At 39.3% G+C, this 12,781-nt stretch overlaps 1 protein-coding gene across 2 annotated transcripts in view; it reads right to left on the reverse strand.

Moving 5' to 3' along the window:
- The window catches only part of FAM185A (family with sequence similarity 185 member A), a 61,804-nt gene that overhangs the window by 15,134 nt on the left and 33,889 nt on the right, over positions 1 to 12,781 (reverse strand). The window contains exons 5-8 of one of the 2 annotated variants that reach the window (XM_073652276.1): positions 11,644 to 11,697; positions 7,250 to 7,291; positions 5,134 to 5,229; positions 3,910 to 4,044 (exon numbers count right to left, since the gene is read on the reverse strand). In XM_073652276.1, the coding sequence (XP_073508377.1) occupies positions 3,910 to 4,044; positions 5,134 to 5,229; positions 7,250 to 7,291; positions 11,644 to 11,697 (327 nt within the window). The remainder of the gene's footprint in view (positions 1 to 3,909; positions 4,045 to 5,133; positions 5,230 to 7,249; positions 7,292 to 11,643; positions 11,698 to 12,781) is intronic. The other variant, XM_073652278.1, reaches the window with a different exon arrangement.

The following is a 12,781-nucleotide window of genomic DNA, read 5'->3' on the forward strand; positions in this document are numbered from 1 at the left end:
CGAGTTGTACTTTTCAACGCCATTACTAGTTTTACCATATCCTGTACGGGAAAACGGGAAAAAAATTCCAAGTGCGGTAAAATTGCAAAAAAAGTGCAATACCACAGTTGTTTTTTATTTATTTTTTTTACCACGTTCACAGAATGCTAAAACTGACCTGCCCTTCTCATTCTACAGGTCATTACGAGTTCATAGACACCAAACATGTATAGGTTCTTTTATATTTAAGTGGTGAAAAAAAATTCCAAAATTTGGTAAAAAAAAAAAAAAAAAAAAAAAATAGCGCCATTTTCTAAGACCCGTAGCGTCTCCATTTTTCGTGATCTGGGGCTGGTTGATGGCTTATTTTTTGCGTGCCGGGCTGACGTTTTTATTGATAACATTTGGGGTAGATCCGATGTTTTGATCGCCCGTTATTGCATTTTATTTCAATTTTGCGGCGACCAAAAAATGTAATTCTGGCGTTTAGAATTTTTTTTCTCATTACGCCGTTTACCGATCGGATTAATTCTTTTTTTATATTGATAGATCGGGCGATTCTGAACGCGGCGATACCAAATATGTGTATGTGGGTTTTTTTTTTATATATTTTATTTTGAATGGGGCGAAAGGGGGGTGATTTAAACTTTTATATTTTTTTTAATATTTTTAAAAACTTTTTTTTTTTACTTTTTGCATGCTTCTATAGTCTCCATAGGAGACTAGAAGCAGCAACTGTCCGATCGCCTCAGCTACATACAGGGGACGAGCAGGTCCCCTGCATGCAGCAGAAATGGTCCTGTGCTATGAGCGCCAACCACTAGGTGGCGCTCATAGCGACAAGATCATGACAACCACAGGCGTCTGCTGCAGACCCTGGGTTGTCATGCACGCCCATCGGCGACCCGCGATCACGTGACGGGGTCGCCGGTGGTCGGGGCTTATGACGCGCTACCCGGAAGCGCGCGTTAAATGCTGCTGTCGGCGATTGACAGCGGCATTTAACATGTTAACAGCCGCGGGTGGATCGCGATTCCACCCGCGGCTGTTGCGGGCACATGTCAGCTGTAAGAATCAGCTGACATGTGCTCCGTTCAGTGAGGGCTCAGCGCAGCAGCCCTCACTGAACGGGCAGTACGCAAATATGCGTACTAATACGTCCCCGGTAAGTAAGGGGTTAAAACCTTTTTTCCCTCTCTACACTGTACTTGTTAGTCCTCTCATGGAATTTGAACATGAGATCATGATTGCTTGTGCTAGATACAGCAATATAAAAGTATAGCATAAATCAAAATATCACAAATCATAGTGATCAAATAGCACAAATCATAGTATAGTAGCATTATGACAGGAACGGGGGCCTTCAGCAGACAATCGTGTCATAAGGGGGCCGATGAGTGGTTAGAAGGGCACGCACCCAAGATGCAAGGTATAAATGCATTCTCTGACAGCGGCATTTAAACAGTAACCATCTTTTTAACTTTTATTTCATAAATCAATAGTACACATGAATATACGACACTTTGTAATATATCTTTTCAGAGAAATCAGCTTCTTTATCTGACATAAATAATTCGTTCTAAAAATTCTCAATGCACAGGTAAAAATGTGTATTCGGTGAAGACAGATTGCTCCATTACTGAGATAGGAGATGATAGATGCTACTGATAAGATTCTATGTAGAGGGAAGGAGGCTCTCTCTATCTTATATTCATCTCATACCCTCCTGCCGTTTTGTGCTGCCCCTAGTGTTTGCTCACTGCACCTTTTTTAAAACTTTTTTGTCTAGACTGTGACTTAATATAAAGATTTATATTTAATGTCTCCTCTTTTTTTGGCTGTGTTTTAGAAAAATACTAGGCAAATTTAAACAGTGCTTATACGATCACTATATGTTCAAATTCGTCTCTGTATTTTTTATATATACTTATATGTGACTTTGTCCATTCTACTATTATATATATTTATATTATCGGATAGACATTCAATGGGAAATTTCCCCTCATGTACTATATTTTGACAGGATATATTCAGGGTTTGATTCACATCCCTGCCTGATACATATCAACAATTTTTCAATCAGTAAAATTAGGAGCATATCGTGTTCCTTTGTGCATTTGAGATGATTGGGGAATAAATTAGGCATTCCTCACATGTATTAAATCTGTCAAACAGTCGCAAATCATATTCACGGAGCGACGAAAACTTAAAGCCCGAGCACGCTATAAATACTCGGTGCTCGGCCGAGCATACTTGGCGAAAGGGTTAACAAAACATACTCGCTCATCACTAGAAGCAACACCGATTGACAATCAATTTCACATGCTGTTGTGCAAATGGAATAGACGATAGCTGGAAATTATTGGCAATTATCCTAGATCTGAATGAATGAAATATTCTCATTGAATACTTTGTTCTGTACAAAGTTGAATGTGCTGACAACAAAATCACACAAAAACCATCAATGGAAATCAAATTTATTAACCAATGGAGGCCTGGATTTGGAGTCACCTCCAAAATTAAAGTGGAAAAACACACTACAGACTGATCCAACTTTGATGTAATGTCCTTAAAACAAGTCAAAATGAGGCTCAGTATTGTGTGTGGCCTCCACGTGCCTGTATGACCTCCCTACAACGCCTGGGCATGCTCCTGATGAGGTTGCGGATGGTCTCCTGTGGGATCTCCTCCCAGACCTGGACTAAAGAGTCCGCCAACTCCTGGACAGTCTGTGGTGCAACGTGACATTGGTGGATGGAGCGAGACATGATGTCCTAGATGTGCTCAATCGGATTCAGGTCTGGGGAATGGGCGGGCCAGTCCATAGCTTCAATGCCTTCATCTTGCAGGAACTGCTGACACACTCCAGCCACTTGAGGTCTGGCATTGTCCTGCATTAGGAGGAACCCAGGGCCTACCGCACCAGCATATGGTCTCACAAGGGGTCTGAGGATCTCATCTCGATACATAATGGCAGTCAGGCTACCTCTGGCAAGCACATGGAGGACTGTGCGGCCCTCCAAAGAAATGCCATCCCACACCATTACTGACCCACTGCCATACCGGTCATGCTGAAGGATGTTGCAGGCAGCAGATCACTCTCCACGGCATCTCCAGACTGTCACGTCTGTCACATGTGCTCAGTGTGAACCTGCTTTAATCTGTGAAGAGCACAGGGCGCCAGTGGCGACTTTGCCAATCTGGTGTTCTGTGGCAAATGCCAAGCGTCCTGCACAGTGTTGGGCTGTGAGCACAACCCCCATCTGTGGACGTCGGGTCCTCATACCACCCTCATGAAGTCTGTTTCTAACCGTTTGTGCAGACACATGCACATTTGTGGCCTGCTGGAGGTCATGGCAGTGCTCCTCCTTGCACAAAGGAGGAGGTAACGGTCCTGCTGCTGGGTTGTTGCCCTCCTTTGGCTCCCTTCACATCTCCTGGTATCTGCTTCATGCTCTGGACACTGTGCTGACAAACACAGCTACCCTTCTTGCCACAGCACGCACTGATGTGCCATCCTGGATGAACTGAACTACCTGAGCAACTTCTGTGGGTTGTACTGTAGACACCGCCTCCTGCTACTGTACCACTAGGGGTGAGAGCAATGGTAAAATGAAAAAGTGACCAAAACAAAAGCCAAAAAGGATGAGAACAGAGAAATGGTCTGTGGTCACCACCTGCAGAATCACTCCTTTATAGGGGGTATCTTGCTAATGTCCTATCATTTCTAACAGTTGTCTGTTCCATTTGCACAACAGCAGGAGATATTGATCCACAATCAGTGATGCTTCATAACTGGACAGGTGGATTTCACAGAAGTGTTATTGACTTGGAGTTACATTGTGTTAAGTATTCCCTTTATTTTTTTGAGCAGTGTACATTTTGAAAGCCAAAAAGTACTAGATGATAATTTCTATAGTATAAACTGACCTTTCATAATGGTCTGTCCTTCTCTACAGGCATTTTCTATATCTTGCAGCTGCACATCAGGGTTAACACTGACTGTAGCTCCTGTAAGCTGTAATTGGGCCTGGAGATTTGCAGGGATTTTTAAAGTAATATTTCCTAAAAATGATAATAAAAACATTAACAACCGGCTGAAGTAAACAAGCATATAAATGTAGGTTTTTAGAAATGTAATATATATCATCATGACATGGTCCAAGATGAGTGCTGTGGACCCTAGTCCGTTTCATAGACTTTGATTATAGCGTCAACACATCCACCGCTCCATTCATACATGTGATTGGTGGGGTTCTAAGCAATTAAACAATTACCAGCTACTCTGTGGACAAGCGATAAGTTTTAATTCTGAGAACATCCCTTTAAATTGAGGCCATTATTGTAGCATAGAAATTAGGAAAATAGTGTAGCTCAGATGTTTATGGAGCCCCACCTCCTTGGACTGGTGTACAGACAATAATACACCCAATATCTCAGCTGTTCATAACCTTTAATCATTCTATACTTTTATTACTTATATTTACCTTACAGTACTTACATAGCACAATTAATTCCACAGCGCTTTGCAGATATTATTATCACTGTCCCCATTGGGGATTCCCTATCAGTATGTCTTTGGAGTGTGGAAGGAAACTGGAGAAAACCCGAAGGAAACCCACCAAACACCGGGAGAACATACAAACTCCTTGCAGATGTTGCCCTTGGTGGGGTTTATACCCAGGACCCCAGCGCTGCAAGTAAAAGTGCTAACCACTGAGCCACCATGCCCATATACAGAAATGTACTGGTGTATATGGTGTACAATATTGGTAGTAGTTTGCATGGGTTTCCTCCGTGTACTCCAGTTTCTTTCACATGCCAAAGACATACTGATGGGGAATTTAGATTGTGAACCCCAATGGGGAAACACAGCAAAACCGGATACTTGCGCTTTTTCCACTACCCATTGCTTTCAATGGGTGAAAAACGCTGAAAGAAGGGACATGCTGCATTTTACAAACCTAAGGTTTTGCACAAAATACTCAGGATAAAAAAAAACAAGCTGTGTGCGTGAGATTTCTGAAATCTGATTGACTTTACTCGTATTGTAAAACACAGGTAAAAATTAGCATAAAGAAAGCATTAAAGAAAAACACTGAAAAAAAGCAACGTGTAAACACAGCCTTGAAGCTAATTAATCATCTTGCTCACCATTGTCAGTTTTTAGATATACCTTGCCAGCTTGACTGACATAAACATCTATGGTGCCTTGATTTGTCGAAGCCATTAAAGAGCCATCTGATGAGTCTGCAAAATACAAAAAAAAATTACTAGCACTATTCAATAGCAGATTACATTACTATATCTTATTCATACATTAGTGTCATGCAACAATTATTCTTAATTCACACTAACTATACAATAGATTTAACAATATTTTATTTCTGTCGCCTTATCCCTCACATGACTTATGGCTTATATCATGCAGATGCACCGAAAATACAACAGTAAGATTTATGAAATTCCATCTACCCAGGATACAGAAAATGTCAAGCCCTCATAAAAATAGAATGGAGGTTCCAGAGCCCCTTAATTTCTGGCAAAACAGACACATGGTGAGACTATTTATTACATTCTAGACAGTTTTGTCTTATAGCACTAACAAGGAGATACGCTGTATGACCCTGTGCACACAATGTAAATATTAAGTATTTAATTGTGGAAGGAGTTTATACGTTATATGCAAGTTCAACCCAAACCACTATAAACACACAAAAGATAAAGTAACTATGAGATGTTTTTAACGGACAGCATCACAAACGAGTGATAAATCAAAACCATATGGTCCATCCATCAAATATCTGTCCCATATACAAGGTCATGGGAAATTCCTGCACTGCATGTGTCTAAACCAGTTCTGGCCTAACTGTAACGATGGTAGTAATCAGAACCTGACAAGCATAACATGGGTCTAAAGCACAAGAAAGTCATTTATTTGCAGTTACATCAATTTAGAACCAGGAAAGCTACCCAAACATGGAGACCAGGTAAATGGATTAGTTTAAAGAGGACCTTTCACTAGTTTGAGCATGTTAAATTGGTTACATCATGAGATAGTGGATGCAGAACTGAGTAAGACTTAGTTTTTATTTTTTAATTTCTCCTCTCAATTACAGATATTAAATTGTAAAGTTTAGGTTATAATTTATGTCACAATTCAACTGGGCAGAGATTTGTCTCTAGGGTGTGTCTTTCTTCACCGGCATGACGTTGACCAATCATAAGCAGGCAACGTCATGCAGGGGAGAAAAGAACGCACCCTCCTCTCTTCATTTATCTCACCTCTGCAGTATCGCTACACAGATGCATAGTTATGCATCATTACAAACCCTTCCATCTCATGGTAGTCAGTGTGGAGAGAGGGTGAAAGGTAACAGCACAGTGAAATGAGATCTAGCTGTTTGTAATGATAATTAACTCAGCTCTGCTGTATCTCTACACAGTAACTGCAGAGCTAAGCATAATTGTAAACACTTCTAGTTCTCATCTCACAGTGCTCAGTTCTGACCCTTCGACCACACCCACTGCTGTGAGAGGAGATCTTGAAGGGTTTGTAATCATACATAACTCACCTCTGCTGTATCTCTACATAGTAGCTGCAGAGGTCAGTGAGGAGAGAAGGGCGTGTTCTTTTCTCCTCTGTATGACTCTGCCTTTTTATGATTAGTCAACATCATGAAGAGGAAGAAGTACACGTGCCAGAGACAAATCTCTGGTAACACCTAGTTGAACAATAATATAAAATTATTACCTAAAGTTTACAGGCTAATGTTTCCACAACGGACAAGGGCAGGAGAAATTAAAAAAATAAAAACTATGTTTTATTCAATTCTGCATCTGCTATTCTATGATGAAGCCAGTTTAACATGCTCAAGACGGTGAAAGCTCCTATTTAATTCAATCATAGGTGTAGACCATTGTTCCTAAGCTTAAGTACCGCTTAAATACATTACATCACATCAAAATATCATACAGATATCACATAGTGTAGGTGACCAAATCACATGAGAGCTAACTGTTCACTTTTGAACATCGGTCTAATATTATCTAGTCCAATAAATGGGTGTACTTTTCAATTTGTTTATTATAAAACACTTTGAAAAGGAGATATGGTACATCAATACTTCAAATTCAGTATTAATATAAAAAAATGTTTTGCAGCAAGATGTGCACGGTGAACTAATAATATACCAGGGTATGTAGCTATAATGTAATCAGTTAGTTTACTAGCATAAGTCTCAATGAAATATGCAGGTAGAATGCATACCTACTGTAATATTCCCTTCTGTCGTATGGAGTTTTGTATCACCTACAAGAAATAAAAGAAAATACTCAGCAAAGTCTCATCAAGACGTCAAGTGCAAAAGATAAAAAAAGGCAAAATGTTTACACAGTTGTATATACACACACAATATGAAGCCAAAAAGAACTGATCATGGCACTCAAAAATGTCTGCTCTTAGATGCCAAATATTGTCCTGTAGAACAGTCATTGGTTTCCTAACAATCTCCTTGCTGCTGTGGGTGGGTCAGGGTGATCCGAGGGTCCCCTCCTTTGTCTTAATATCCATGTTCCTTTTTGGCTTTTCATGCTGGGCCATGAGTGGCCTCCTCTATGTATTATATTTTTCACAGCTTTGTTGTCATTTTTTGGAATTATTTGCATGTTTTACCAATTTCCAAAACCAATAAAAATTGGATAAACATGTAAAGCCAGACAGAAAAACAGCATTGGCAAATTTATTGACATTCGATTACTTCAGGACCGCATGAAGAACGCCATTATGAAATATATGCACACTATGTACTGTTCACATGTATGGTATACCCAATCCTTAGTATACAAATACACTAGACAAAACACTACAGAGCCCATCTTCAAATGACTTCTAAAGTGAAGGATTCAGATTATATATTCAAGGATTTATTAAGCTGCCAAAATAGATTTTTGAGGAACAGAAATTAGTCATCCTTCCTGAAATTTGCCTTCCCACTGGAGTTATCATCACACTGAAGGGAATAATAGTCTGAGGAAAACTTGATGAAAATACTAAATCTGGTTTTCAAAAGGCAGTCATATGCCAAAAGAAAGGATATAATCTGATGGAGGATTAAACGTCCCAAGAGAATATTGCAGGAAGAATAAGAAGAGATTGTCTGGGGTTACAATAGGAAATGTCAATCCCAAATGTCTTCTCTTGCCAATGCAAAGCACATATCAGAGGACGACAGTATCAGTGTGTGATTCTAAAGCAAACCTACAAATTATGGATAACATGGAAGTTAATGTGTAGTACAGGTTAAATAGTTAGAATATAGCTATTATATAGGATCCTATGACTAAGGGCGCTTGAACGGCAGAAACGCGTCAGGTTTTAATGTTCTACTGGATTCCATGTTTTTAATGAATTCCAAATAAAGTTTTGAGATTTTCACACATCGTAAGATGGATGCGCCGAACCCTTCCTTCTTCTATTGAAGCTTGTGCAATATTTTAGTGTCAATCCCTCACAGTTTTCAATATCTTGCTTGCAGTAAATTAAGACCTTTCACTGTTTTCTATCACAAGACATATAATGAGCCATATGATAATTTTCATACTTTTGATATAAACAAGTTTCCTTTCAAGCGCTGTCCAGATAGATCTTGTAAAGCACGAGGAGTGGACCTGATACAGAAGACATATTAGAAAACTATGTAATATTTTATTATACACCAATATACATGAATCAGCCATCCCATTAAATCTACCAGCCTCATATTGTGTCAATCCCCATTATGCCACTAAAGTGTGGACTACACAAGACCTTTGTAGGTGTCATGTTGCATCTGGCATCAAGATATTAGCAGCAGATCCTTTAAGTCCTATAAATTGTGAAGTGAAGCCTCCATGGTTTGGACCTGTATCAATTGGCCTTAGGAAATGTCGCTGTCAGTCAGTTCATCAGTTGCCCTTCCTTGGGCCACTGCACCAAAACTACATGAGCTAGGCCTTTGAGATGAGCAGACAAGTATATACAATTTCCCCAAAAGCTCAAGCCATGTCTCTGACTAAACTGTACTTGACCACCCTGTCCTGTCCTCGAAAAAGTACTATAACTATGACTGCACAGCTGCTGACTGGGAGCAGCTGGACACCGATATAGCACTAAAGCTGTCCAGCTCCCACTCTGTCCCCCAACCATCTGTCTGATTAGAAAATTCCATGGCTGGTTTTGGTTTTAGTCTGGACTAGAAAAAAAGCAAAGTGTAAAATTGTTTTTTAACTGTTGGAAGTTTGGTAAGAATTGATTAGAATAATGGAGTTCAGATGATGGAAAGAGAGATGGTTAAATAATTTACAGAAAAAAAAATTTAGGCAAGTTCCCGAGTCTTCAAGAGTGAGAATGGCAATGCTTAGATTTATCTGCCCGTTCATTCTGGAAGCTCGCTCACAGTTGGCATCACAGGGGTGTCAGGGATAAACTTTTAGTTTACCAGAGGATTATAGATGTACAAAATAACAAAACAGAGCTCTTACTTCCAGCGCTGCTTCTCTGCTGCTGTTCCGTTATGACCAAAACATATGTCCCCTACAGCCCAATACTGGACTTGGCGGCTCTACTGATCTAGATGGCATAAATCCCTTGAGCCCAGTGATAACTTTAACAGCTGCCTATCAACAAAAACAGAAGCAGCGGCAGAAATGCAGCACAGAAAGGTGGGTAACAGGTCAGTTTAATATTTTATATATCTGTAAGACGTTGGTAAACTAAACAATGGACCTTGCTTGGGGACATTGTTGTACTAAAAAAAAAAAAAAAAGGAAAAAAAAAAGAAAAAAGGGGCCCTTTCAAAGTGGTTACCCCAAAGCTGAACCTGCCTCTGACTGATGTAACCAAGCTTAGCTGGAAGCTTTCCCTACCTGTCTGTTTGCAACAGGAGGCCAGGCATTCAGCGGAAATGAGCAACAGTTCTTTGCAAGACTATTTCTTTCAGGAACATGCATAAAACTCTGAGGTCTGTCAATCACTGCAGGCAGATGTTTCTTTTTGCCTTTTATCATCATTTAAACTTTTTCAGTTCTTTATACAATAGTAGGGGATACAGTCCTGCATCATCCCTCTAAGCTGCCCCACTCTGTGATGCATGTAGGTAATATTTACAATCACACTCATCATCAAATATTCAAAACACGATTCACTAAACATCTACTTCTTTTCACGAGTAACCATAATTGTAATTCATTCTCATGTGAAAATAAAAAACTTTGAATATATCTTGTTACAAAAAATTCACTCTTCCTGAACTGCTCATTTATTCTCAAAATTTTCAATTCAAGTGTAAAATAGATCTTCAGTGAATACAGATTTTCCCATTACCGATAAGGAGATGATAACAGTTGGTACTCATGAAGTTCTATGGAGAACTGTAACTGTCGTTTTAGGAGAACTTGCAGAAGAATATCTGTCTCTCCTCACCATTAAAATTCAAAAAGCACCAACTGTTACCTCCTATCTAAGTAATGGGAAAGGTTTTCATTGAATAAAGCTTTTACCCATGAACAGAGAGTGAAAGATCAATCCAGGGGGAGAAAGAAGCATATATTACACGGTTGCTTATTTTCATGTATTCTATTGATTTATGAAATTATAATTAAAATGACAGTTGGGCTTTAAGCATATGATCCACTTTTGATGGAAACTACAAGTAGTAATCAGGTCTTTTCCGCAATAACTCACGTCCCACCACATGACCTCACGCTACAGTTATTTGTTTGATCTGGATGCTGTTCTAGCTGTGTCCTAGTTGTATTGAAGGAAAACGCAATTTACCCTCAGCTTCCAAACAATTTTAGTAATGATCCTAATTACGCTATTAATGTTAAACTTTATAAATGATTAGTGAATCATTAACAGTTATCCAAACATGGATTTGCGGACAATTTCTCATAATATTTTCACGTAAGTAACTGAAAACTTCAAAAGCAAAATCACTCAAAGTTTTTACCCTACAGTGCAAAACTTCCCAAAATTCATACATTTATTACTTTTACAAAAACACTGTGGTCAATCTTTGCTTTTTTGGGTGGTAAAATATATTTAGATCTCTACCTTCTTAGACAAGTGTTAGGACAGTACCCCAAGCCCAGTGATTTGGTTTAACACCAGGATCTCAGACCAGCTCACTGCACCAGACACCTTGGCGAAAAAAAGAAACCCAATCTGAGAACCGTTCCAAGTTGTGGGTTAAACTGTAGGGGCACAGCTGGGGATGGGCAGCATTAGCTCACATGTGTTACCACTTGTCTTAACCCCACAATGCATCACAAATCTCCTAAAGCCGTAATATCTCAGGATATAGGCATAAGTCCGGAATTGAGTACAGATGAGGGAATGCACCGCAAGGAATTCCTTCTACGGCTTGTGAGGAATTTAACTGGGGGGTCTCCAGTATCACTACTGAGTGCAGAACGATAGCAGGGTAAAATACTAAAGGAATGGAAATGGCAATCATCTCCAATAACTCTGGGAGCAATACCAGGTATTCACCAAAAATATATCCACAAAAGAAAGCAGCATTTTGATAGTTAAGTGCAAATCTAGACTTTACTAGTCCATAAAATGAGGAGATTTTTCGGCACAAAATATCTAAGCTGTTCTCAAGCAAAAGAAAAACTGACCAGTTTCATCAGTGATATTCTTCAGGAGTTTCCAATTTTCATCAATTTTTACCACTGATGAGAAAAACAAAACAAAACATAATTCTCTCCTGTCAGTATGTTTTTCCATAGACATTTATTGCCAATTTTGATCTGACACGTGGATTAATAACATTGGACATATCTCCGTGACTTTGTATGGACCACTCAGTCTGAGAAAATCAGACACGTGAACAGCCCCATAGACTGTCATAGGTTCATGAAAAAAAAGACAGCACTTATACGTGAAAGATTGATGTGTGAATAAACCCTTAAAATAAGAATTCAAACCAGAAAGCCCAATTGCAAATACGTGTTTCGAGCTGTTTTCCCCTCATCAGTGCAAAGCAGTAGAGTTGTAATCTTCCTCTCTGAAGAGAATGTTTGCATATTTAAATATGGGAAGATGCTAGTATAATCGTATAACAACCCTAATGCATAAATGCATGAAAGAGCTGAGGTAGCAACTTTAAAGTGTGAATTAGACACATCAGCCCACTGTAGATTTATTTACCAAATTATTCATGTGAAACTGGACACATGATGTAATAGTGGCTGCAGAGAGGGAAAAAAAAGTTGTTTTTCATTTCGCCTCTCCATTGCGAAGATATTAGCAATCAAAGTATCTGGCACCTAATGAGTAAACTTTTGTTAATTCCAAGTGGGTGTTATGAGGTAGTAACTGGAAGTACAGGAAGAAGTGCACCCACTTGGACTTAACCAAAGTTAAGGTGCCAAATACTTTGATTGCCAATATCTCCACAATGGAGGCGTAAAAATAAAAACAAAACAAAAATCTTGAATTCCGCTCTGCAGCCACTATTACATCGTGTGCCCAGTTCAACATGAAAAATTTTGTGAAAGGTCCTCAGAGCCACAGCCATATGACCAATAAAGAAAGGCATGATGTTACAGTTCTGTGTATCCACAGTATATATGGCTCTGAATATTTACACCCTTCTTGGCATTGTGGCATTCTGTATAAGTGTCAGAGGCACCACTATATAACGAAGGTCAAATGGTCCATAAATAGCGAGCTACCAAAAAAACTACAATAATGAAGAAGTCTAGATGTGGGGAACACCCTATGGAGGGATAGTGGGTAAGTGCTTGGTTAACG

The sequence above is a fragment of the Phyllobates terribilis genome, unplaced genomic scaffold (assembly GCF_046119375.1).
Source record: "Phyllobates terribilis strain yellow unplaced genomic scaffold, ASM4611937v1 Scaffold_11__3_contigs__length_659146591, whole genome shotgun sequence".
Lineage (NCBI taxonomy): Eukaryota > Metazoa > Chordata > Amphibia > Anura > Dendrobatidae > Phyllobates > Phyllobates terribilis.